This window comes from Hippocampus guttulatus, chromosome 6, assembly GCF_054856545.1.
Source record: "Hippocampus guttulatus isolate MCC_2025c chromosome 6, RoL_Hgut_1.0, whole genome shotgun sequence".
In the NCBI taxonomy this organism is placed as follows: Eukaryota; Metazoa; Chordata; class Actinopteri; order Syngnathiformes; family Syngnathidae; genus Hippocampus; species Hippocampus guttulatus.
The window spans coordinates 19,603,944-19,631,108 of NC_141266.1; the positions used below are offsets into that span (position 1 = coordinate 19,603,944).

The 27,165-nt window shown below is 41.4% G+C and overlaps 1 protein-coding gene across 1 annotated transcript; it reads right to left on the reverse strand.

Annotated features, from left to right (window-relative positions):
- Positions 1–368: 368 nt before the first annotated feature.
- bmper (BMP binding endothelial regulator) lies at positions 369–25,751 on the reverse strand. The gene is made up of 16 exons (XM_086113013.1): positions 25,219–25,751; positions 20,319–20,404; positions 12,837–12,936; positions 8,369–8,451; positions 8,196–8,286; positions 8,019–8,101; positions 7,525–7,624; positions 7,339–7,448; positions 6,684–6,818; positions 6,061–6,165; positions 5,646–5,691; positions 5,410–5,561; positions 4,951–5,152; positions 3,758–4,103; positions 2,700–2,830; positions 369–1,771 (listed from the first exon to the last, which is right to left on the reverse strand). The coding sequence occupies exons 1-16, from the start codon at positions 25,340–25,342 to the stop codon at positions 1,590–1,592; spliced, it is 2,076 nt and encodes a 691-aa protein (XP_085969139.1). The 5' UTR covers positions 25,343–25,751; the 3' UTR covers positions 369–1,589.
- Between the last annotated feature and the right edge of the window lie 1,414 nt (positions 25,752–27,165).

The window sequence follows — 27,165 nt, forward strand, 5'->3', positions numbered from 1 at the left end:
GTTCAACCAATTTGTTCAACATTCCAGTTCTCCTCCTTGTCCAACAAGACGATTCAATACTAGTAGAACAACTAATTAGTCACACGAGTAACACTGTTGTATTATGCTAGTCACCTTTTTTTTCACTGCTGCATGACATTTGTTCATGTTTAAAGGACAACTTTGGCATACTATTAGGTCCATTACTAGTTGGGCAAAGCCATAGTTGACCTCTGCTGGTTAATTATACTATTAGTGAAGTACTAGCTCATACTAAATTGCTAATTTATGTTTTATATACAGTATACATCTATATTTTTATCCGTCTGCATGTATAATTCTCGCTCGTGGTTTGAATGATGGAGGAAAGAAAGTGGTACAGCGTGACATTGGATAAAAGATTATATTGTGGCTCTTAAATAACGAGGGTAGAACAATTTCCACAAAGACGCTACAGTACTTTTCAACAACAACAGCACACGTGTCACATTTGGGCACACAGAAGTACACACAACACATACACATAAATAGCTTTTTGTTTTGTCCTCTTACAGTGAACCCCCGCTGATGTCGCCCAACGCACATCCCTGCACAGCGATTGTCTTTTGTACGCGTTTTTACAATATAAATACTGTACAGTATTGAAAACATACACATTGATGACAATGCAGGCAAAAGTACATGACATAAAATAATTACAATGTCACCATCAGGCCTTGTTTGTTTGCTACACTTTCAGCTGAAATGGCCACATAATAGACAATCTGCCATTTTAAACATATTTTTTGTTTTATTGCTTTTTAATTTTAAAATGGCATCATTGAGTTTCTCTATTGGAGAGCAGTAAGCCATCAAACACTTGTTTTGGAAATTATTAGGCTATCATATGAAATTGCTCCCTTGTCTAAAAATTGGTAAACGATCATCTGGTAGAAAAGAAAAAAAGCAAAGCAAACAAACAAATAAAAAGTGTTTTGTACTCAAGGGCCATTATTTGATTTTTAAAGGGGGCAGATGGGCCAGCTCATTTGTGCATCACGTTGGGGGTGAGGGGTGATAATTTTGATAAATTGTATTATTTAACATTTTTTAATTATATCTACTTAATAAGGCCAATACAATTTTTTTTAAAGGTAAACCGTGTAAAGCAAAAAAACATGACTGTGACTTTTCACACACCGCATCTAAAATTTTTTTACCAATTGCGCGTGGGTGTGGACCGCGTCCCCCGCGATCGACGGAGGTTCACTGTAAGTCATTTTCTTCACTGTGCCCTCCTTGCTTGTGCTACCACCTTTGCTATATAAATTAACAGTATCAACACATGACAATTGTAGAAACGCTCCTGATAAATCTGTTTTTGCTTCTAGTACAAAAAGCTCCTCGTCCTCTTCGGAGACGATCAGCACGACTCAAGAGTTCCGTGAGGTTCCGAGATGACAAGGTCCTGCCGCAAAATTCCTCTCCTGAGTGTTTGTTCAATAAGGATTCCTTGGACCTTGAGTACCTTTGCCGCAACTCATCAAGTCCGAGATGCGTTTTAGAATTATTTTTTATTTTTTATTGAGGGGTTATGAGGGGGTCCGAGAAGTCCTTGAGCGGCGCCTGTGTCACCGTCCGGGGCAGGCCAGGGGTCTGATGCAGCGTCCCTGAAAGAGAACCAGATTGGCGGGGCAGTGGCAGCCGGCCACGCAGGGCTTGTGGCACGGCCCGATCTCGTTCCAGTTGTCGCAGGTTTTGGTGCAGCCCGGCCCGCACGTGTCGTACACGGCGCCGTGTTTGCACTGTGTGGCTGACAAAAAAAATAAAAAATGGAAAATAAGTGTCTGTGTACTAGTTCAACATGCATGCAGGCTTCAAGTTGTTTTATTTGAGGAGTCATGCAATGCAAAATCAGAAAAGTCAAGCGGAAAAAGTGCAAATGCTGCTCAATGTTATTATCATTTAACTATTAACTCATTTAGTACCAGCCAATTCTAGACCAAGTCTGAAAAGACGTTTTAAAACGTCTTTGGGAGTGAATGAGTTAATATAATAAATGACTGAGGAAAAGTTAAAAAAAAATAATTAACACATTTGTATTTACATTTGATCATTTATGAATGTTTTCGTATTTGTGTAGTTTGTGTCTTGAGTTTTGTATCCAGAGCCTAATATTTATGTTTTTTTTTGTCAATAGTTTTGTTATTGGATGTTTGTGTTTTACTGTGTCGTGTATTTTTAAAAAAATATTTATTTACAATATTATTTCACCCTCAGACATTTACAACATTGTAAAATATTTAGGATTTAAAAAAAATATTTGTATATGTTTTCAGATGTTGGAACTAATCATTTTTAAAAAATGTTAATACTTGGCTCGTAATATTTTTGCATTTTTGTTTGACATATTTTTTCACTTTTTGAAGCTTTTTTTCATTTTTTCGAATTTATTTATATTTTCAATCTAATATTTGTAACATGTAGGTTTTATTATTTTGTTGTTCAGCTAAATATGTTTTTTTCTCCAAAAGAATATTGTGTCAGTGTATTTTTCTAATATTTGTTTGTTGTTCTTCCTTATCTTTGGTATTTATTCCCTAATCTTTCACATTTTTTTCTCAAATATTTTTTTTCCATATAGTACTTTTAAGAGCATGATCACTTTATATGCCCGCCAAAAAAGAACAGAATAGAAGACAGATGCGTTGTCGCATGCATCGGCGGGTGCGTTGACTCACCCATGCAGGCGGCGTCCGGCCTCCACACGACGGGGACGCCCTCTCGCTCGCACGCTCGGCTGTAGGCGATGAAGGACTCGCAGTAACAGTTCTTGTGCATTGGACACTCACACATATCCGTCACACACGACCTACAACGGTAAAAGACAAAGGCTCATCATCATCATGCTAAGTGCGTCATTATGAAAGTACAGTACATCCGTGACACCTCGGTTTCTTTTTCTCACGGTTCTGTTTTCGGTCTAGCCAGCAGGTGGCATGAGCGGACTTCTGTGCACACCTGCTGCCAATCTATGATTAGTACACTCTGTATTTAAGGACCCCTGTGCTGTGCACCTGTTGTCGGAGTATTGCCTTTGCCTTGCTGCTTCCTTGCTCATAGACTGCTTTTGCTATAGACCTCGTCGTATTTCGCTTTTGAACTCTCGGTACCAAGTATGTTGTAAGTATGGTTTTTATTTTGTGATTGGGCTTTCGCTTGCGTGTATTTGCTACATTGTTTTTTGTTTGCCTTCACGGTTCTTCTTTTCCTCCCTTGCCTTTCGTGCAAGCGCTTTTTGTTATTCGTTTTTGTGCCCTCTGGTCCTTGTTTTGACCAGCACTTTATGTTACTTCTTTGGCAGTGCGATTTTTGTATATTAAACCCTTTTTTGCTACGGAGACCTTGTCTGGTGTCTACACTTCTGGGATCCCAACTTTATTCGGCTTGCCCGAAACGTGACACTTATAATTTCATAGTTTGAATTTCAACTGGGCGGCCCGGTGCTCCAGTGTTTTGTGGCTCGATCTGGCAACCCGTCAGGATTCCCATTCTGTCTCTCACTGTTGGTTATTGTTTTTTTTATTTTTATGTCTTTCCGATGGGTTGTAAGTGTCGAGTGAATTTTGTTGCTCTGTACTCGTGAGATGCGCAGTGAAAAATAAATAATGAAATGGAATAAATGCGATTCCGTGTCATTCCAAAACATTCAGGTTTTAAAAATTGTTTAAAAAAAAAAACAAACACTTCAAAAGTCCGTGGGAAACTATTACACGTCTAATTATATTTGGGGCGTCACCTGTAGAAGGCAGCAAAGTCGACAACGCGGTGACACTTCTGGAACTCCCACGACTTGATCTTCTGACACTCGCGATGGGCGCGGAATTTGACCTTGACGCTGCCGGGACACAGGAAGGAGGTTGGGCGGCGGTGCGGTGGCGGCTGGGCGCACAGCTCGTTGCCGTCCAGCGCGCGCCACGACTCGGCGAACTCGTCCACGTCGAACTTGAAGTGGCCGTCGCCGCCCATGGTGTCGTCGCGCTTGTGCCCGTTGTAGTTGCCGCACAGGCCACAGAGGCGCCCACGCAGGTGGGGGGCGGCCACCACCTCCACGAAGCTGTCGCCATCCCAGGTGATCTCCAAACCTGTCAACGGAAAAAAACAAGAGGAGTCTTTGCATCAGCTGTATGCCACTGTCATCTTTTTTCTATTTTTTTGGGCTGTCTATATTTACCCTGTAATTGTCGATATAATCTGTCTAATATAGCTGTTTAATTTTTAATATTTTAGAAAATTTCATCTAATTTTTTTTAAAATCATATTTGTCATTATTTCAATTTGTATTTTCGTCCGGGTAGATTTTATTTTTTTATATTTTTTTTTTGGTGCAACTTCTTTTTTGTCCAATAGTTGTTTTTATTTATATTTCTCACATGAATACAAATTCTACTTCAAAATGCATATTGTGAAAAAAATGGTGTGTTGAATTTACTCAATTTTATTTCAAGTGGTTGCATGAAATAAAATCACATCGCTCCAGATACGTTTTACTTGTAAAATGTATTTAGAACCAGATTTTATTTTTTTGCAACCACTTGACGAAACACGCCATTTTTTTTTGTTGTTTTCATTTGTTATGATTATATTATTTCAACTAGTTTTTTCACCGTTTTTTTTTAAAGAATGCATTTTTTGTGTAATATTTTGGGAGATCTTTTCTGATTTTAATAGCTCATCCGACACTTTTTGTCCTCCTACTTTCATAACTTTGCTGCTGTAAATTGGGAATTTCTCCATTGTGAGACAATTAACTCATTCAGTACCAGCCAATTCTGGACCAAGTCTGAAAAGACGTTTAAAAACGTCTTTGGGAGTGAATGAGTTAAAGGTTTTCTTATTCTAATTATCATATTTTTGCCCTTCAAAGACCCAACTATTTCGATAGAAACATTGAATACTCCATTTCCCATCGTCTGTTGTCTGTGAACTGACCAACGATGGTGGTGAGCTTGAGGAGGTACCCGTCCAGGTCAATGTGCACGCCGGGCCCGTGGTAGGGAAGCGCGATGCGGGTGCCGTTCCTGCGCACGGTCAGGTGCTGATGTAGGCCCAGAACCAGCCCTCCTAGATGCACCTCCACCGACTGGGTCCAGGAGAAGGAGCGGGTGCGGCGGGCGTTGTTTTTCACCAACACCTTTGGAGGATGACACGACATTTAAGGCGATCAAATGTATTGAGTCACGCGTCCAAATCTGTACTCATTTTGTAAGATGACATAATATCAACACATGATCTTTAGGGGCAGCTAACAAGGTGAATTATTTTTTGATTATTTTTTCCGCAACCAATCATGTCGAGCCATACGTCATATTAAAAGGCTTCACAGGTGTGTAATTATTCATGATGGATGACGTCATATGATGACGTCGGAGGAAAAATGTGTGATCGAACCGTAAAGCTGGAGTCGCCGTTGCTGAGGACACCACCAGCGCCGCCGCCACAGTCCTTGGTCAACACATACTGGCACGTTCCCTGGAAGTTAAAAGTTCTCCCGTCGAAGGTGTTGTAGTGCGGGTCGCCAAACACGGTGCACACGCCGGGCTCTGCCGTGGGACAAAGACAAAGCGCCGTTCAGAAGACGGCGACCGACGGAAGCGCCAAAGGGACGAGCAAGTGAACTTACTCACTTTCAGTGCAGACTGGACAGCAGCCGGTCCTGTTCAGGATCTTGTTCTGGTGGGCGGAGCAACAGGAATGCGCAAAAAGCAACAATTTATAACAATGGATGGATGAATGAATGAATGAATGGGTGACAGGTGAATCGTTGATATGAAAGAAAGAATGATGGATGAATAGGCAGATGTTCGGATGGATTCATATACAAATGATGAATGAATGAATGAGCGACAGGAGGACACGATATGGACAGAAGAATGTCAAGAACAAATGGGTGACGAGACAGGAGCATGATTGGATGAGAGTGAGGATGGATGAAAAGCAAAGTGGGTCGATCGGTGAATGTAGGATGAAGGAATGAATGAGTGGATGGATGGGTGATGGATGAGCTTGATGCCGAGTGGCCAAGAAAGGCGCGTCACTCACGGAGGGGCAGCTGGTGATGGGCACGCACTGTTTGGGCCGGCACTCCACGTTGCCTTTCACGCATGCGCACAGCGTGCAGTTCACTGACGACCACATGTCTCCTTCCTGCGGATGGATGAGTACACCACAGATCAACCGTCCGTCCGTCACCCGTCCATTCATCATGCTTCCGTGATCATCCAGCCTCCTGTCGCCGACGCATCCATTCATGGAGCCATTCCGCCATCCATCTTTCTGCCTATCTGTCAGTTCATCCACTCATCCGTGGACTTGTCTGTTTCATGCCAGTCATCACTCCACCCATCCATCCATCCATCCTTTCTTTCTTCTGTCTGTCATCCATCCATGACTTTACATACCAAATATCCACTTGCCCGTTCGTATTATCAATCCATAATCAATCTATTCCCTAATTAACTCATTCAGTACCAGCCAATTCTAGACCAAGTCTGAAAAGACGTTTAAAAACGTCTTTGGGAGTGAATGAGTTAATTCCTTCTTCCATCCATCAAGCCACATCGCTTCATCCATCCATGATCATTCGTCTCCATCCATCCAGCCATATTCATTCTCCCACACACATACGCCCATCTCCATCCATGCATCCTCGGAGAGGATCTCACCCTGTAGATCTTGTTGCGCACTCTGCAGTACTTGACGTCATCCACCTTCACGTAGGACAAGCAGTCGTCACAGCAGCGGTCGCCGCGACAACTGCCCGGACGTGAGCAGCGCCTTGTGCACACCACGGTGGAGTCCTGAACGAGGACAGAGGACGATGTCAGAAGGTCCAGAGTGAAACCTCGGTTCACAACTTGAGTGCATTCCAAAAGACCGTTCATGAACTAAAACGTTGAACAGAAGCAATTTTTTTCCAATTGAAATAAATGGAAACAGAATAAAGTATGCTTTGTTTTTATAGCTACAGTGGTACCTCTCCTTACAAAATGAAGTGGTTCTGAAGAAATTTCTTCACGAGAAAATTTTGGAAGTAGAGACGCGTTTTCCATGTAAATGCCCTAATTTTTTCCAGGCCCCCCCCCCCCCAAAATTCAGACATAAATTCCTCAAGCATAAAAATGCATCAAAATATGTAACAAATACATGTTACAATTTGACTATTGCACAATAAACGAGAGAGTAAAGAATAAAAATGATGGTCATTTAACATGTGTCCTCGTTGTTTTTTGCCCTCTTTAGCGCATGTTCTCTCTCAGAAGTAGCTTTTACCTAGCGTTTTGTGCGCCGTCGACGAAAGTGAAAACCTTCAAACTTTACCTTGCAGGTGCACGTGGTGCAGTTGTCCTGTACGAAGGACGTGGCGTTCTCAAAGACCTCGCTGTGGAACAGACAACTCCCCTGAGACAAGTCAAACACCTTTCGCTGACCTGACGCACCCAGACGACAATCATTAGAGTGACACACACACACACACACACACACAAGAGAAGATTTGTGAATTACCAAGACACTTGGGACAGCATTGTTCGGGAGGGGTGTGGCTGAGGTGAGCAGGACAAGAAAGGACGGGACAGGCCTCCTTCACACAGAGAGTGCGCCCCCCCTGCAAAAGCAGTGACACTTCGAGTCAAACAATGAGAAACACTGTTGTCAGGTCCAGATGACCACGATTGCAAAATCCCTCTGTGAATTTCAGATAACAGTCAAACAACATCATAGACAAAAGCCCTAATTGGTATATTCATGAGTTGTAAAGTGGGTGTCATGACGTGCAATATTTGAAGGTGTCGAGTATTCGTGGAGGCTGCCGAGACCTGCTACTGATACTTGGGGCAAAAAAAATAATCTGACATTAAATACATGACCAAATCCTATATTCATAAGAAGTCCTGGCAAAGTAAATCATTTCGTGACGGTCGTAAAAAAACAAAAAAAAAACAAGGACTCCCGTGTATATCTGTTTCTGTGAATTCCAGCGCATGATTGCTCATACTCACAGTGCATGTACACTTGATGCAGGGTTTGCCTTCCGGACTGAACTCCTCCTTTTCTTTGTACAGGTGTCCCTCGAAAATGCAACCTGGAAAAAAAGAGACGGGATTACAACAAGCGCTTATTTATGGCTACTTTTCGTTCTTTCGGAAGCTTGGACTTGGCTTGGAGGTTTTGCTCACTGGGGCAGGTGGGGCAGCACTTTTTGGGATGGATCTTAGGGTTCTTGCAGTGGACCACACATTGCACTTCTGCTTCTGTGATGACGCCTTCCTGTCAGAACCAGGCCGTAAAAGTTTTATGTCAAAATATGCATCTATATAATATCTCCATCTCTCTATGGCTTCTCACAGACCTGACAGCGTCGGGTGATGCAGGGCTTGATGGCGCTGGTCCAGGAAACCGAGCTGTTGTAGGATCGTCCGTCCAACATGCAACCTAAAACGACAACGGTGTGTTGGGATTTCAAATATCAATAACAGGACGTCACAGTGAACACACATCATTTTCAGAAACCCAGTACAAAATTGACGCTGAGCACACGGATTTTGCATTATGGCAACCTGCGGCTCTTTCATCCTAATGTCGCGGCTCTGTGTTGCTTGGGAAAATAAAGAATAAATGTCCGATGGAAGTGCGTGTTATTCGTCTCACAAACGTGGATCACTTGTGTTCTCTGACTGTACACTAGGTGGCAGTGTTTGTTACGAGGTCATGGCGACTGATGTTTGTTGTTACAAATTGGTGGTGTGCTGTTAAAAGCCAGAAAAGAAAATAAGAGTGTTTGGCTGCACTCCGGCTTTGTTTTTATTTTTGCCTCGCGACACCACAACTTCTTTCTTCAGACCTCGTGCAGTTTCGGTGACCAGTATTTGCATTTGCCTGATTCAAAGACGTTAGCGAGCGCTTGACGTGTCAGCAGGCACATTTGACAGTCGGCATGCGCGTAAAGCCCAGCGACACCAAAACTGCACAATATCTGAACAAAGTATTTTATTTGTGTTTGTATGATTGTACTTGTAAACTGTAAGATTGGTGTGATCTCGAAATACTAAAATAACATTATTTATATATTGTAATTTTTTTTGTCGCTCAAAATATACGTCACACTTTCCGACAGTCCGGCAAATCGCCGGAAAAAATATACATTTGGAGTCCTGTCGCTCTTCGGATCCGCTCACGCTTCGCAAACGGCAGCTTGTTGCTGATTTGCAGACGCCGTGCGCCGAGGTTCAAGAGCCGAAGTGTTCCATTAAGCGGGTAAAATGAGGCTCCAAGATTAAGGCTCCATTAAGGCTCATACTTTACCCTTAACCGTGATATTTTTACAACTTTTGGTTTGTATCGGGATTATATACTTCCACACCCTGACACTCTTGTGTCAATTTTCTCTGGTATTCATAATGGATATTTATATACCTTTCTCTATTTATCAACTTAGTTCTGATTTATCATTATATTTAATGTTTTGAATTTATCATTTTAACTCTGATTGATGTAGGTTGTTTGTACTATTTTTTGGAATTTGTTTTTGAACTCAGCAAGCGATTTACTCATTTTCAGGTCCGTTTCGAGATTATTCCACAGATTAACGCCTTTGATAGATACACTTCTTTGCTTGATGTTTGTTCTTGTTTTGAGTTTTTTGAATAAGTTGGTACCTCTTAAATCATAGCTGCTTTCTCGAATTTCGAAAAACTTCTGAATGTTTTGGCAGAGCAGGTTATTGTGTGCTTTGTACATTAATTGGGCGATTTTAAAGTCAACCAGGGCATACAATTTCATCGTATTTAATTTGATAAATAGTGGATTTGTGGGTTCCGTATATTTTGATCTATTAATAATTCGAATTGCTTTTTTTTGTAGGTTGAGAATAGGGAGTGTGTTTGTTTTGCAGGCATTTCCCCATATTTCCACACAGTAGGTCATATATGGTAATAATAATGAAGTGTATAATGTGTACAAAGATCTCTTATTTAGCACTTCCTTGGTTTTGTAGAGGATCCCTACGGTTTTGGCTATTTTTCTTTTTACGTTATCGATATGTGGCTTCCAACATAGTTTTGAGTCTATTACTAATCCGAGAAACTTGGTTTCATACGCTCTTTCTATCTCAATTGAGTTTACCATAATTTTAGCTTGGTGTTTGATTGGTCTTGTGCCAAAAACAATTAACTTCGATTTTTTCAGGTTAAGTGACAATTTATTTCTGTCGAACCAGTTTTTTAATTTGTTTAATTCGTTTTCTACGGTTGTCAGGAGCTGTTTCAGATTTATTCCAGAACAGTAGAAAGTTGTATCATCAGCAAATAGGACACATTTAAATTGTTTTGAGACCTTGCAGATATCATTTATATATAAGATGAATAGTTTTGGACCAAGCACTGACCCCTGAGGAACTCCGTGAGTGATTTTTAGTTGATTCGTTTTTTTATTGTTGAGTTGCACGTACTGATATCTGTTTTCTAAATAACTTTTTATCCATTTATAAGCTACACCTCTAATGCCATATCTTTCTAGTTTTTTCAGTAATATACTGTGATCTATTGTGTCAAAAGCTTTTTTTAGATCTAGGAAAACCCCAACAGTAAATTCTTTGTTGTCTATATTAGTGGCTATTGCTTCCACAAACTCCATAACTGCCATTTATAGCAGATAGATCTAAGATAGCACAAGAATGCGACAGAAAATGAAAATATTTCTAATAATAAACTCCAGTACAACTTTTTTTTCCTCCATATCATTTCCAGCTGTCACATTCCAAATCACTTCAACAACAAATCCGCGTTTACAATATACGTGAATACTCACCACAATCTCAAATAAAATTAAGTACGAGACACAGACGCACGCACGCACACGCACGCAAGACTTTGTGGCTTGTCCATTCAGCGCTAAATAAACAGCCTATTCATTTCCTTCATTTTACAGTAAATGGACCGGGATCAATGCTGCACTGCGCCTGCCAATGAAAACCGATCCCAATAATTGATTTGCTTTCCTGAGTCTGAAAATCAAACCAAATCCCCAGTCAGCTGAGGGGGGAAACGAGTACCATTTGAAAGCCCAGCCTCCCTGGGAGCTTTGGATCAGCTTCATACACTCAAGACTCCTTAACATGACCGACACGGCCATGCGACGACTTCCTGCGCGGAGCTTCAGAGTATGTTTATTTGAAAACGGATACAGTAGATAGTAAGAGTATTTCAGAGTTAAGAGAAATCATATACGGAGGGCATCACGCGAATGATCAACATATCAAATTACCAATATGGATAAAATTGCGTCTTAATGGGCATATGAGAGGATGGAGAAGGATGTATTTCGCACAGAATAGCGTTCTGGAAGCCATGCGCGTCCTTTATTTCCTGCCCAAACCTACTCAATAGCATTTACTCTTGCATGAGTAAGCTGCATATTGGTGTCAACAGCACATTTTAATCAGTGATGGCTTTATGTGTATTTTTTCGAGCACTGATTTAAAAAAAAAAAAAAAAAAGTCTTTCCTTTTTTTCCCCCCTTGTGCATCAGGTTTGTGAGATATTTTCATTTGAAAATGTTGTCTACAAAAAGATTGCACAACTTCCCCCTGCTGCCGAACGAACCACTTTATCAAGTACAACTTTATTGTCAAATGTGTTGTATGTGCAACAGACAGCACAGATGAAATTTACTCCCTCTTAAACCGACAACAAGAGGAGCCGCTGCGGGTGCCCGCGCCGCCATTACTCATATGTATTAAGAATAAAGAGAAAAAAACGGTGACAGACTTAAAACAGAGCAAACATTTTTTTAAAAATCGAGTTTACTTGTGACAACCATTAAAAATGATATCATTTTCCATGGTGACAGGTTGACCGAGGTCTGTCGCGCCCCCCAAATGAAGTGCTCCCTCATAAAGACTGTACGAGGTGTGTTCACCACATGGCCTCATCGAGAGAATAGGAAGTGACATTCCAACACTTCCTGCTAGCCAGTGAACTCTTCAGGTGGTCCAGAGTGTAAAAAGCTTCAATTGGATGGACTGTAACATTGTACTTAAGCGTCGTTAGTGTTGATATCTCAACTTCATGTGTCACTTATGTCAGAGTTGAAAGCGCTCGTTGAGCCGTATCTTTAATTAGAAACAAAAACAAATGTATATTTTATTGTAAAGTTTGACAGGACGCAGCGGATGACATCAACATCATGTCAACAATGAATGATGTCATAGCCAGCTGAAGTTTATGGAGGGATATAAATACTGTACACATGACTATTACACGGAAGCTGATTGGAAGCCAATGATCAGTTTCTGTTTTTTAAAAAATTTTTATGCTATGTGCATGTTATGATTATAACTAGGGCCCGACCAATTTTTGATTTTCACATTAACTGCCAAGCCACAAGACATTCAAACAACAATACATAAAACAAACCCCACTCTACAAAAATACTACGACTACAAATAATAATAATAATAATAATAATTGGCTGATTAATCGGTTATCGGTATTTCATTCCGCCAAATATCGGTAATGGCATCTTCAAGCAAAAATACATAAAACAAACCCTACTCTACAAAAATACTACGAGTACTACTGCTACGACTACTACTAAAAAAAATTGGCTGTTAATCGGTTATCAGTATTTTATTCCGCCAAATATCGGAATTGGCATCGGCCTAAAAAAAAAAAAAATCGAATTATAAAACTAGCCCCTTAATTCACAATTGATAACTCAAAAATGAGTCAGTCTCACCTTTACAAGAATACAAATAAACATTAGGCCGAGCTCCGTCTTAATTACTAAAAAAAAAAACAACAACAAAAAAACGTTCTTACCTTTACACCTCTCGCAGCATGCGCCGCTTTGTTTCACCACCAGGGCGCAATCCTCGGGCACCGGCGGACATTTCTCCTGTTTGCAGTCGGCCTTGCCCTCCTGCCGGCCGCAGACGAGACGAAGGAGAAAGGAGAAGGAGCCAAATGGTCAGGGTGTTGTTGTGTTTGGTTAAAAGAACATTTTCAGGTTAAAATGAGATGACACACCACAGGACTTTATCATTATTATTATTACTATTCCTAGTCGTGAGGTCATCACAGTGAATCACTAACATCAACGCGGGCTTCACTCACATCATTTTCCAAAGCATACACCGTTCATCCGCAATAATTTGTGTGATGCTCCCTTCATTGCAGATGAAAAACAATTTGGAAAATAATAATAACAACGTGGACTGCCACTTGTCATTTCATGACAAGTGAGCATACAACAGTCATGGTTGAAATCAGGGTGGCCCTGCAAGCTTTTACATTTCCAAGAGTCTTGTAATGTAATTTTTTTTTTATTGGTACCATGACTTCAAGTGACTTCCATTTTATGGAAGAAACCATTTTATTTTTGAACCCCCCCCCCCCCACCCCCAACAACACCATGTAAATGTGTCCGTTTTATACCAGACTGCAATAACACTCACCTCTGTGTTAAAGCATCAGCATTTTTTTAAAACATCATCAATAAAAATGATGGTGTGGAAAACGTGGCTATAAAACAAACCAAAAAAAAAACAAAAAAAACATCCCGGGCAAATAACTTTTAATTGTAGTGTATCCTGGTAGTAAATAATGATTACGGAGGGTCTAGCGTTTAAGGAGCAAGAAGCATCTTTCCGTTTGGTCACTTTTAGTGGGGCCAAAACGCCACATGAGCTCACTTTGCGGTGAGCCATCGTGGTTCAGACTCTGCGGATGAGTCGACTCGTGTCTTTCATGATACTACGTATTGTTTTCATTGAATTCTATTTGGGAAATAAGATCATTCGTGCAGTAGACGGCTAATCGTCATCGGCCCCATAAATTCACTGCTGAGGGCACTGACTTCAAAATGACTTGACGTGTTTGTGTGCAGAAGAGGTTCGTTTTGGCCTTGAACTCCATAAAAACAAACATTTCGAGGGGCGTTGTCCATTATTATTATTATTATTATTTGTAATTTGGGAACGGAAACTCCCAGAAAATTTAGCGGTAATGCACCTCGCGTTGAAAGTAAATCTTATACTTCTTTGAAGGGCCGCAACTAACGACGACTTATATTGGCCTTATTTCAAGGTATTGGGTACTCATGAAGAATGCTGATACCAGCCACCAATACTCAAGGAAAAAAAAAAAAGTCTGACGCTGATGAATTGTTTATAACTGACGAGTCATCTGATAATGGATTAGTTATCAATGAATTGATTCAATGTTGCACCTCAACTTCCATGTGAAAAATAAAATGAAAACATCCATTCATGCATCTACAGTATATATCTGTTATTTTTTTAAACATGCTTTTCCTCAGTAGGGTCACGGGGTGTCAAGCCATTTGACCACATGGTCAGTGACTCCAATAAAAAAATCAATAAATCATCTAAATGTGGAGATAAAAAAAATCATCATCAAAGCAGTCAAATTTGAGGACATTTCAAACGTCTGTGATGTTATTCGATACGAAATATAGCCAATTTGTGACTGTGCCACACCCATCCAGAAGCATTTGTTATTGTCACTGACTCCATCCCCAGAAAGGGCAGTATCTTGATCCTCTTTAGTTGAACCGCTGCTTTTCTGTCATGCGGTTTGCGCTTTATTGTGTTTAGTTTACCATGTTTGGGATTATGCTGCGCCTTGCCGGGCGCTTAACGGAGCTGCCGCACTCATACAATGGCAATTTGGTGACAAAAAGTGGAAAGGTAGACCGGATTTTAGACTTGCAAAAAGCAGGTCTAAGTTGCGGTGCAGGCATACAGATTCGGCGCTGCGCAGATATGTGTGGAGAAATGTCATCATATTTCATTCACGATTATAATAATAATAATAATAATGCATTTTATTTAAAAGCGCCTTTCATGCCACCCAAGGACACTGTACAGACAATAAGAAAATACAATGTAAAAATTAGTAAACGAGATATTATATAAAAACAGGACATAAAATCATAAAAACATAGGAAATGGAAGAGCTATGTGTTGTAGGCAATCCTGAACAGGTGTGTTTTTAGACGGGACTTGAAAGTGGAAAGAGGTGTGCAGTTTTGGAGGTCCGGAGGTAGGTTGTTCCAGAGCTTTGGAGCAGCGTGACTGAAGGCTCTGGCTCCCATGGTGCTCAGTCGGGCAGGGGGCACTGACAGGCGGAGGGAGGACGAGGATCTGAGGGAGCGAGAGGGGATATGCACCTGGAGAAGGTCGGATAGGTAAGGAGGGGCCAGGTTGTGGATGGCCATATATGTATATAGAAGCAGTTTGTAATTGATGCGATGTTGAACAGGGAGCCAGTGAAGCTGTTGGAGAACGGGGGTGATGTGCTGCTGGGAAGATGTTTTTGTGATGATGCGAGCAGAGGCGTTTATGACGGCGGCGTGGTAAAATCCATCCATGCTAAATTCCTTTAGCCTGTTTATGGCTTTTCACATGATATGTTATCATTAAGCCTTCAGACTGTCATAATATGGAATGATATGGTTTAGTTTGACATCTTTTCAATGCTATGCCTCTTATTTGGAGACCTATGTGAGGAAGGAATATTGAAAAGTGTGCTGTAATTAGTTTTGGTGTGTTCTAATCAGTCTGAATGTGCTGAAAGGACGTCGGAGGAGTAAAACAACTTACTATAGAAAAAAAAATAAACATTGTCTCTCTATAACACCAATTGTCTGGGTTGGAACGTATCCCCCGCGATAAACGGGGTTTCACTGTATTGTACTACTTGTGTCCAAGGTCGTGTCCTTGTTTCGCTCCTGTCTTCTGTTCACACAAAGTGGCGTTAGTACATGTGACCTAAACAAATAGCCCCCCCCTCCGTAAACCCCGAAGTCACCCTTCCATGGGGTCCCTTGTCTACAGGTCAGAGGTGGTAACGGGTCATAACGGCTAACAAACACTCGACATACCGCGACAAGAAGGCTGCACAGCTGGATGGCTGTCTGCCGCCACCGAAGAGCCCACCCCCAACCCTCCGCCAGCCGCCACTACCAACAGCACCACACACACACACACACTCTACATCTAGATTGAATTAAAAAAAGGAAGACATAAAAATCTGACTTCTGTAAATGTCACCAAGCAATGTCGCCTATAATTAGATTACATTTCAACCACCAATGAAATTACACACAGGTCACATGGCATCGTTCCATTGGGATCCCATAATGTGTAAATGTTAATTGTTTTATGGGACATTCAAACTTAGACGTCGGTGACAATAGTTAAGCAATGCTATTTCCAACTACAGTTTACAAACGGCAGGATGTGTACCCTCTGACAGTAAGCAGAAACCAACATACATACTGTACATTGTTTGGATTACATTTACATTTCTATTAATTCAATGCTGCTCTTTGGTTTTGTTTGTGCTTTGTTGGTTTTACTACATGAATTACTGTCGTGTATATTTGTGAATTTTCTGTTGAGGCAATTTAATATCCCAAGTGATTAAAAAAAAGCTAAGTATCTATCAATTATCACAATTCAGCGAGGTATAACAATAAAATCCCTTTCAAATAGGAAAAACGTGTTGTATGCAGGCAGTCAAAATAGACGGTCACCACTGTGTTTTGTCCCTGAAAGAGCACGATACAGATGCAGTTTATAGGAAGCTAAGCTCATGAACGCCTGCAATGGAGCCTGCTAACCACACAAATTGAATGACAAATTACAGTGTGTTTCTTTTTTTCAAGTCCAAGTAGCACATGACATCAACACTGGCTTGTTTGGTCATACAATTACCTGTTGATGTTGACCCAAAGCAGGTGCTTGAGCGATAACGAGCGATTTTTATTGCCGCAGAGCGGCGGTGGACTGACAACAGGTGCCGCGATGCATTTTGGGGATTGTAGTAGCAGCGTACGTTTCAAATTAAATGTACCACAAATACTATTATTATTATTAATAATAATAATTGTTGTCAATTATATAATTTATTAAATTATTACTATTAATGTTGCTTTTATTAAATGCGGTATTTCTATTTTGGCATCGTGACATAATCACTCTCACTCAGTAATATGAGTCAGTTTTGCAGTTGTACCTCTAGGGGGAGACAATGGCCAATGTTTCTGGCCATCTTTTTTTCCCCTTTTTTTTAAAAAATCCCATTCTTCTCTCTTTCCCCTCTCCCATCACTCTCCTCCTCCTCTTCATCCACAATTTGCCCCCAATCTATTGCTGCCCTCTCCCCGGCCGTGAACTTTCACCTCCTAAACAAACAGGTCGGGACCCCCTAAACGGTACAAGAGCCACAGTAGCTTCAGGGAAAGGAATTCCCCAAACGGACTCACTTTTTCCTTACTTCCGCCAGAACCCCCCACCCCCACCCACTCACCCCTGAAAAAAAAAAAGGAAAAAGGAAAAGTCTTCTATTCAAGTGTGTGTGTGTGTGTGCACGTGCGTTTGAGTGTGTGTATAGGCATCTTAAGTCACAACATTACAGACAACAGAGCTTTCCACTTACATGTTGCAAAAGTAGTAATTTATCCACATGTTGAACATTTTTGACCAGAGGTGTGTGCTAATTTCTTTATTTGCCACTAATTCGGGAAATTACATAATTTCAACATCATTTGCTCACCTAACATGTTGGATTTGTCTTTGCCTCATCAGCCGTTTGCTATTTATCGGACTGCCAGCCACCTCTCTGGTGTGTGTCGGCTTCTGTTTATGTTGACACAATGCCAGCAAGGCAACTTTGACCCTTCATCGATAATTCCCATAATTCTGTTTGTAAAAGCACTCGACCGTGGACGAAGATACGGGATGAGACGGACAGACAGACAGCTAGACGACATGGTGAAGAGGTGCAGCAGATAACAGATCACCATGGCAACGTTCTATCAGTCTTACAATGGCCCCTCTGTGTGTGTGTGTGTGTGTGTGTGTGTGTGTCCCAGCCTTTAGTCTGCTCTGTCTCGAACCCCCCTCACACACACACGAATATATGAGTGACACTGCACCTCCACCCCCACACCCCCAAACATATCAGACCACCTGGCGACAGGAGACTCTCCGCATGTCTTTGGGGTAGGGGGGACAGGGGGGCTGACAGATGTGGAAGTACTTGAAGACACTCAGATTTCCTGAGTGAAGACACTCACTCCATGTCCCCCCCCCCCTCAAAAAAAAATCGCCATGCCATGGACATAAATATTGGGACATCTCGACAAATGAAAAGAAGAAATTGTGGCATTTGGACAAAAGTATTGGGACATCTCCATAAAGGAAACGAAGAAAATGTAGAATTTGGACAAAATTAGTGGCAAGGAAGAAAAAAGAAAAAAAAATGAGGATCGTAGATCATGAAAGTGTTATGACATGACAGAGAATGACAAGCGACAGAGTGAAGACAATTTGGACAAAAGGAAATGAAGGAAATGAGTTTGGGCAACGATATTGGGACAGATGTAAAAAGTGAAGAAAGCGTGGCGTTTCGCCAGAAGTGTTGGTGAGAAAAGTGAAGGAAATGTGGAGAGTTCGTACAAAAGTATTGAGGCAGAAAAGTGAAGAGAAATGTGTAGTTGGGGGGGGAAGGCATTGGGACACTGACATGAATCAAAAAGTGACGAAAATGTGATGTTTTGGGACAGAAAAGTGAAGAAAATGGAGGAAGAAAGTATTACAACTTCTTGAAGTCAACCGTCGTACTTTTTAAAAAAATATTTCTCTATCGTGGCAAAATATTGTGGTTTGTGTGTGTGTGTGTGTATGTGTGTCCCTGCGTCAACAGAACTTGACTAGATCAGCTATTAACGTTGAGAAGTCCAATGTCTAATTGAACGATTGATTTAAAGCTGTGCGTGTGTCCGGACTTTTTTGTCCGTGTCGTGTATGCGGTTTGAGGGGGCAGCATGAATTGAAGAGGGGTGGGGGTGAGGGATTAAAGTCTGGAGGAAAGGTCAGCAATTGGCTGCTGACGAGTGACATCCGTTGAGGTGGTCTTTTAACTGATGCCGACCTGATAAGAGCGAGAATGCTGTCGTAACCGCGGCAACAACGTTGCCGTGACGGCAGAAACCTTGGCGGTAGTTACAGGAAATAAACTGGGATTTTCACTTGAATTTCTCAACGGTTTGAATCATAGCTACTAGCATTTATGCTAACTAGGACACATTTAGACTGTTTATTCTTGTGCTGATTCATGTGAACTGTCCCACTGAAATCAATCAAATAAATCAATAAGCTGTTTTCATTGTTTCAACTGTAATGTCTGATCTCTTTTGTTTCACTCTTTTGGTTGCGTTTGCTCATGTGATCTTCTTCGGTGGTGGTCAATGCATGTCTTCAATTAGGAGCTGCACTGTTTCCGTAGGCGTACAGGATGTCAAGGCTCGAAATAAGCGGTTTCGCATCGCAACTTGAATGACTAAATTTGAATATTGAGTCTCATCAAAACGCAGTGAATGGCAAAACTGAAATCACAGGATTTTATTCTGTATGTTTTTCAATAATTGTACCGCCGAGACAGCCCCTAAAATCTTCGCTGTGGGCTGGAAGCGTGTGCATAAAAATGGCAGCACAGATAGTCGGAGTTCAAGGCACAGCTCAGTGCTACTTACGCTGCATAGCTAGCTAGCTAGCAACGAGCTTCGGATGGCTACCTAGTCCAGCTAAACACTACGGAGTCGCTCTTAAGTGAGTTATCGCCTCCGTGGCAGCAAATAAGCTGCACTTTTGTATCATTCTCAGGAAGGGATGATGAAGATAGATAGAGAAGCTATGCTAATTGCTAAGCGTACTGTCTGGATCCAAGTGAAGAGAACAAATTTGAATGGCAAAATAGCCAGCGATTGAATGAATGTCTTACACTTACACTTCGCTACACAGCTAAACAGGACACAAAGCAGAAACTGGAAATGAATTTCCTTATGTTACAGCCTATTGGCTTAAAAATATTTATATAGTATGAAATATTTATTTCAGTCGTCTAATTTGTTTTCACAAAAGAGTCCCGAGCTTTGACTTTTGAGGTCAACACAAAAAATACAAAATGCAATGTATTTTATGTAAACGTTCAAGGTAATGTCATTATCAGATTAAAAAAAAAAAGAAGCAGTATCCTATCACTCTAATGATATTGGCAGTTTCCATACTGACACTACCCGGGCGCATTCACATTCTGACACGTTAGCGTCCCGCTATTGACATGTGGTAAAGCTCACGTTTGCTCAGTTGTGAAAGGAGCAACGCAAACACTCGACGAGACAAAGTCCCGTCTTGAAGCCTGATAAGGGGACAAGCTGGCGGATCAATAATCAGCGCGACAAACATCACCGGGGAGGAAGCGGAGGGGTGTTACCAGGCAGACGCAAGTGATGCAAGGGTTGTCGGTGATGTTGGGGATGTGCAGGACCTCGCCTTCGTTCTCACAGCTGGCCTCTGTGCCTGGAAACATTCGAAAAAAGCCGAATGAGGGCTTAGGGTGTCAAATGTCTGTGTATTAGTCTACTGTATCTGATTTTTTTTTTTTTTGTATCATCAACAACAAAAGTAAACATCATTTCCCAATGCGATCCAGGATTCACGGTAATCATGCCACCAAATTCGAACTTGTGACATTAGAAGGGTTGCAGGGGTCTTAAAACACAGGCTGGATGAACAGTAACAAATTTTGTTGCACTCTTCTTGACTTCAAAAGTTTGTTTTTAAATTGAATTCCTCCAACGCAACATGACCCAAAAGATTCAAACCGTTCCAGCAGTAAGTCAGTTGTAGAATTCTACTAAATCTTAACCAGGGATTTGAAAAAAGGGTCTTAAGGGTCTTAAATCACAAGCCAAAAATTACAGATGTGACATAGTCAACCACATATACCTTGTTCGCCCCCCTCCAACACACAGCGACACATTTTGAGAGAACAATTCAACAGTACAAGCATGTGAAACAGTTTTGATGTCTTAAGGGTCTCAAAACATACCGTGCAGCATTTTAAAAGAAAAGTGTGCCAGTTTGAGCCTTCCACGTGAGTCACTTTGAGCATTCCACTAAATTCTAGCCGGTGACATTTGAATGGTCTTGCGGGTCTTAAAACACGCGGTGGCAAAACGTAACCTGAAGCAAGCGCAGGAAACACAAAAGCTTTACGGGCGAGCGAGAGGCACATGTGCGCGTACGAGGAAAACTGCTCGGTCGGGAACGAAAACTTCCTTCCGACCGCGGTCACGACCTGCAAAAAAAAAAACGCTTCCTGTGTCCTGCTCCTGATGGCATCACGTTGGGTGACATCACATTTGTTTAAATTAAAGATGAGAGAGCGCACAAGGGAATCCGACAGAAGCTTCCCAGTGCCGGGTCGTCTGCGTTGCGGGGGCAGACGACGAACTCGCCGACTCCGCTATTAAACTTTATGACCTTCGAGCCTAATTAAACTGGCATGAGTGAGGGGGTGGAGGGAGGGCGTAGTTTGCCCAATGAAGGGGGTAAAGGGGGGGCAGGGTCTCCAGGGACATATCCCTGCTTTGACAAAATAACTCATTCATTGTTTTGTGCTTGTCTCAGGTAACAAGCTCAAACCTTCCCGTAGAGACTCTTTACTCGAAGATTTATGTATCATGCGCGCTTAGAGGACACTTCATTAGGCACACCAACTCATGTAATCCAATAGCACGAGAGGCGCAGGTTTGATGAGTCATTAAAATGATGCTACATATGTGAAACGGTGCTTGGAGTTTGCAGTGTTGCAACATACGCACTTTATAAAGCGCTTTTTAAATTTTTCTTATGTGAATGCAGCTGCATCAATGTTCTTGCATGATATACAAGCACAATCCTGATCAAAAAGACTTTAATTTGCAATGCGTTGTTATTTAAAGCTTGGGCGTAGTTGTAAGTTTTTTTCAACGTTATTATTTTTTGTTGTGTTTTATCATTGTCGTCATTATTATTGTCAAAGCACTATTTTTTATCTATCTTATTTGTTGAGGAAGGAAATGTTCAAAATAGCAGTCAGTGTTATCACAAGCTCCTGCTAGAAAGTAAATAAAAAGTAAAATCAGGAAAAGCCACCTAGAACAGCTGAACTTTATTTGGGTTAGTTGGCGATGGTTTGAATGGTAGAAGGTGGGTGCTGACTCACATTGGACATTTTTCCCGTGAAAGGATAATTTTGAACACAGCCGCATCCCAGTTGTAATAGGGTGTGCACACTTTTGCAACTACTTTATCTCAGGTAATTAAAAAAAAAATCGATTTCTTCTCTCAAAAGTATATAAGAGTTGTTATGGATGGGTTACATTCATACTTGAAAAACGTCATGAGATGATTTATCTTGGTATCATTTTTTTTTTTTTTTTACAACACAAAAACCTGGCACTTGAACAGGTGTGTGTAGACTTTTTATATCCACTGTATTTCTTTTGCCCGCAAGCTAAATTCTAAATTGTTTTTGACTGGTGACAGCTTCATATAATAAAAATGCACTTTTGATGAATGGCACAATCGTCCCACATTCATTTGAGTTTCCAAAAGACAAATAAACAATCAATAATCAATCTACACGAGTTGGGGTAGTGATCAATAATCAATATTACTGGCATGTATAAAAGGCCCCACATTCCCCGGCAGGACCGCTCCTATCCGATATGCTCCTCCCCTCCCCCCCAATCTGGTGCCGCTTCGACCTCATTTCCATTTTTGCTCCGAGGAGAACCTGCCAGGAAACGAGGCATCTTGTTAAACATTTTAAAAAACAAAACAAAAACAAAACAAAAAAAAAATCTTGTCCTGTGGAGGTCTGATTTAATGTTTCCAGCTGAGCCAAAAAACGCGGGACATGTTCTGCATCAAACACTTTCATTCTCTCACGATAATCACACCATGATGACGAAGGCCAACTGGAGATGAAAAAAAAAAGACTTGCCTGAGCTTTTTAGTTGCCTGCAGTGGTGGGATGTAACCAAGAACAAATGCTTGCTACTGTACTTGAGTAGAATTAAAAAAAAAATTTTTTTAGGTAGCCATACTTGTCTAGCCCCGGTATTTGTTTTTCTGACCTCTTTTGACAAACTTTTGGAAATTGAAACCTGACATCTGTATTTTTGACTCATGACTTTGTCAAGATAGGCGTGCCACTATTTTCAATTTACGCAGACAATGAAAAGATGTAAAAATGACAGAAATAGAAAGAGACAATGTAAAAAAAAAATCGGGACAAAACACTTTTTGGGGGGGGGGTGCTCAAACAGCCATTTAAATTGCAACAACTTTAAAATGTAAATTCTTAACATTTATGGCAACAATGTTAATTAGCACAACAAAGCTAGCAAGTTGTTTGTTCCAAAATCATTTGCTGAGTTGAGTTTTCTTTTTTTTTTTTTTTTTTTTAAAATCCAAGGGACAGTTAGTTTTCTAAACGTATTTCTTTGTTGTGAAATCCAGTTCGGGAAATTTCCATAACAGCAAAGCTTAAAATATTTATTCATATTCATCGATCCCTCCATTATCCAAACCCAACTGAAAATTTCATCCCAGTTTGTCGCCTTCAAATTTTGAGTTCACCCGACTTTTTTTTTGTTTTTTACACTGAGCAACATGAAGGAACGCGTGACAAATGGCAACAAATAACAACAATGACAACAGATTCAGAGAAGCAAGATATTCCCTATCTGATTTTTTTGATGTTGTTAGACGCAAGAAGACTTTTTGTTGTGTCTTGTACCTTTGGCTCAAAACAAAACATTCCCGTTTTTGTCGGTCAGTTCTCAACATTCGCAAAGCTATTGGAATATGTTATTTTGCTAGCATGAAAGCCGTTTTATATTTTGGGGACTAACAAGATGAAGGTTCATAAAAAGAGGACAGAGAATTGTTTCCTTTGTTTTTCCAAGTTAACCAAAATGCAGAGGACGCTAGATAAGACACATATCTATCTGCACGCATTGACAAATACGGTAGAAGTCCCTCTTAGCCAATGGGATGCCAGGAAGCTGCCAGGTAATAGCCAATGGCGGAGCAGCTATACGTATGTTGCGTTCAGGAAACTCGGAGCCGCGAGTAGCGGCCCATGCTGTATTTTTACCATTCGCATCTTGAAATTTCTTTCGTATCAAGAGGCAATATTTTCCGGTTGAGGCGTTTCGTAACTTGAAAATTTCGTATGAAGAGACGTTTGTAAGTAGAGGTACCATTGTAGGTTTTTTTTTTAAACTTAAAGAGGTGAATCAGTGCTGCTGTATCAATAGTAGTCTTTTTTTTCACGATTATATTGACTACTCAAGTCTTGAGTGTGAATACTTTTGCCACACTTTGTGCTTTTATTCATTTTACACATGCAAGTACCTGCACTTTTACTTGAGTACATTGTAAGTACTTGTGACACCCCTGCCTCTTGCAACAACGAAAAAAATGATCAAATCTGTCCCTGTAATTTTGTAAATCTTAAGTAAAGGAGATAAATCAAGACTTCTACAGTTTTTGTTTTTCACCCAAGTACCAGTGAGACTTCAATCCAGAGTGTGGATACTTTTGCCACTTGCTAAAAATGAAACAGTGATGGGCACATATACTGTTTTTTTACGTTTACTTCTGTTGAACCAGCGCTATTTACAGTCTTCATTTACAAAAGTATTTGTACTTCTACGACAGGAGACTACAGCTCACGCATTTTGCCACCTCTGCCTCTTGATGTTAATGAAGTGATGATCAAGTCTGGAGCCACACTTTTTTTAAAAAACTTATATTGAGTTGAACTTGTGCAGTCTTCTGCTATGAAACAATAACGAAGTCTGTACTTAATTTCATCTTTTTACCTTTATCAAAGACTCGAATCACTTCGACTTAAAAACCGCAGCGTGAATACTTCTCCCTATAATGAAGAAAATGTACTTTTTTTTCTAGACCGTTGCCGACGTCGGCGTTGAATCAATACGTTCACAGACTTTGTTTACACCGTACGCGTACTTCTTCTATTTAAGTACAAAGTGGGAGTAATCATGACATTTTAACGAAGGCAAAATAAAATCACGTTTCCAACCGCCTTTTGGGTCGCGTGGCCGCGGGGCAAACACATGACGCCGACGCCGCCGACTCAGAGGGAGCAAAATGCGCACACAGATAGAAGTTAAGTCTAATTACAAGTTTCTTCATCTTCGCATCCCCGAACTAAATTCACCACGTAAACTTCGCGAACTTGGACGAGAAGCACCCAACGCGTCTCGCGCGGTGCGCTTTTACGCACGGAGACCCGAATTTGGAACCCTCACCTGTGATGAGCGCGGCGGCGGGCGGCACCGCCTGCAGCAGCACAAGGAGCGGCAGCAGAGGCAGCAGCGAGCCGGCGAGGAGCCTGCAGGTGGAGGTGGAGGTGGAGCGGCGGCCGGGCGACATCTTCAACAAGCGACAGAACTTGCGAGTCCACGTGCGCTTTCTTTTTTTTTTAAATCCCAAAACTAAGAAGTCAAAAAAAAAAAAAAAAAAAAAAAAAGAAAAGTGTCCACAGGGAGGTAAGTGCAGAAGCTTTGGAGGAGCGGGGCTGCATGCGCATGACGCGTTGTCAAAGCCACTTGAAACCTGCTAAGATGTGAGCACTTGGTAGAATCCGTCCGGAGCAAAAAAAAAAAAAAAAAAAAAAAAAAAACCCTCGCGACGTTCCAGGGGGGAAACGTCAAAGTGTTGCGTTCATGGATGCTGACTGCAGACTGCGCGGTTCGGAGGACTGCACACACACTCCCTCGCTCCTCTCTCACTCGAACACACGCTTTTCCTCCTCCTCTTCTCCTTCTTCCTCCTCCTCCTCCTCCTCTTCCTCTCGGACTACATGCTGCCGTGCGGAGCCCAGCAGAGGCAGTCGGCACCGATGGAGAGCAGCTTGAGCTTTTAGTCCACATTCTTGATACTGAAAATCCAGCTCACTAGTAGACCCACTTGAGGAGACCCACTTGGAGACTTCAAAACTAATGGTGGCTGTTTTGTTGCTACTGGAGAAGGCAAGGGCAGGGGGGCCACATATCGCAAAATGGAAGGATGCGAGGGCCACTTTCAAATTCTTCAGTATTCATCTGTGACACACGCGAAAGCCAATCAAGCAAGCGATGATATGTTATTTGTTTTGAGGTTAATTTGAGAAGCTGCAACATAACCGTTTTCCGTTCAGGGTTACAAGGTGAATGTTTTTAAAGATGTTGGGGTGGCCAGCAGTACCGCATCCCGCTCGACTCGACAGACCCCCCCCCCCCCTCCACTGAATAGCAGCCGAATCCATCTCCACATCGATCACAAAAAAAATTAAGAACTAAAACAAAACAAAACTGAGCACCCGTGTATAATATGCCCCCTAGATTTCCCTTAGCAGCATTTTTCCCCCGCTGTACTTTTGTAAAATACAGTCCCCAGATTTGCTGGTACCCTTTATTGTCAGAGTGAATAAAGATGCCAAACATACTAATAAAATAACAATGCTTTTAAATGCAGGCTTTCAAAGTATTTTTAAAATCATGTTTGTTGTTATTTTTTTCACTTTACTTTTCAATCTGCTCGTGATTGTTCTCAATTTGTACTTTGCATGTTTGGCGGTTTGTCCCATTTGGCTGCATATGCATTATATGCATTAGAATGCATATTGATAATCATCAATGGTGGCTCCCCTTGCCCCCATGCGAGGGCATGGCAGTATCATAATTGCTTCATTTAAAAAAAAAAAATGCTTCTAGGAAATTAATCAAACTGAGTTTGAATTGGACACATGTTCATGAGTGATGCTCAAGTGCCGAGCTTTTTTGATAGGACGTTTTAACTTGAATTAGGAACTTTTGGAAGACCGAAGTGTGTTCACACTATGGGAAATAATGTCTAAAGTTACAAATTTGAGCTCTGGGGCACATCCAAGGCAACTTCAGCATGAGGGACCTGGCTCATCACTTTTTGGCTTGACAGGGGGGGGGGTCGGGGGGGAGGGGGGCTTTATGGTGAGGCGGTTTTAAGAGGGCTGGCTGATGGTGGTGGGGCGGGGTGGCCACTCGGAATCAACCCCAAACCAAATGTCCTGCCACTGTAAGCAGATAAGCGCCAGATTAGAGTGAAATGCTAACAGAGCGTAGCTAACGGCTAGCAGATGAAACCTCTCACAAACAGAAGACGAAAAGGAAAAGGAGAAAGTGACCAGAGACGATGTTTCCTGCCGGAACAGACATGGGGGGCCGGTCGGAGCCCCC

Excerpts from the sequence above, each read along its gene's own strand:
- bmper (XM_086113013.1), bottom strand. The coding sequence starts at position 25,342 with ATGTCGCCCGGCCGCCGCTCCACCTCCACCTCCACCTGCAGGCTCCTC. Across the intron at positions 20,405-25,218 it reads CGCCGCCGCGCTCATCACAG|GCACAGAGGCCAGCTGTGAG; the intron begins GTGAGGGTTCCA and ends GAATGTTTCCAG. Across the intron at positions 8,452-12,836 it reads ATGCTGCGAGAGGTGTAAAG|GTTGCATGTTGGACGGACGA; the intron begins GTAAGAACGTTT and ends TTGTCGTTTTAG.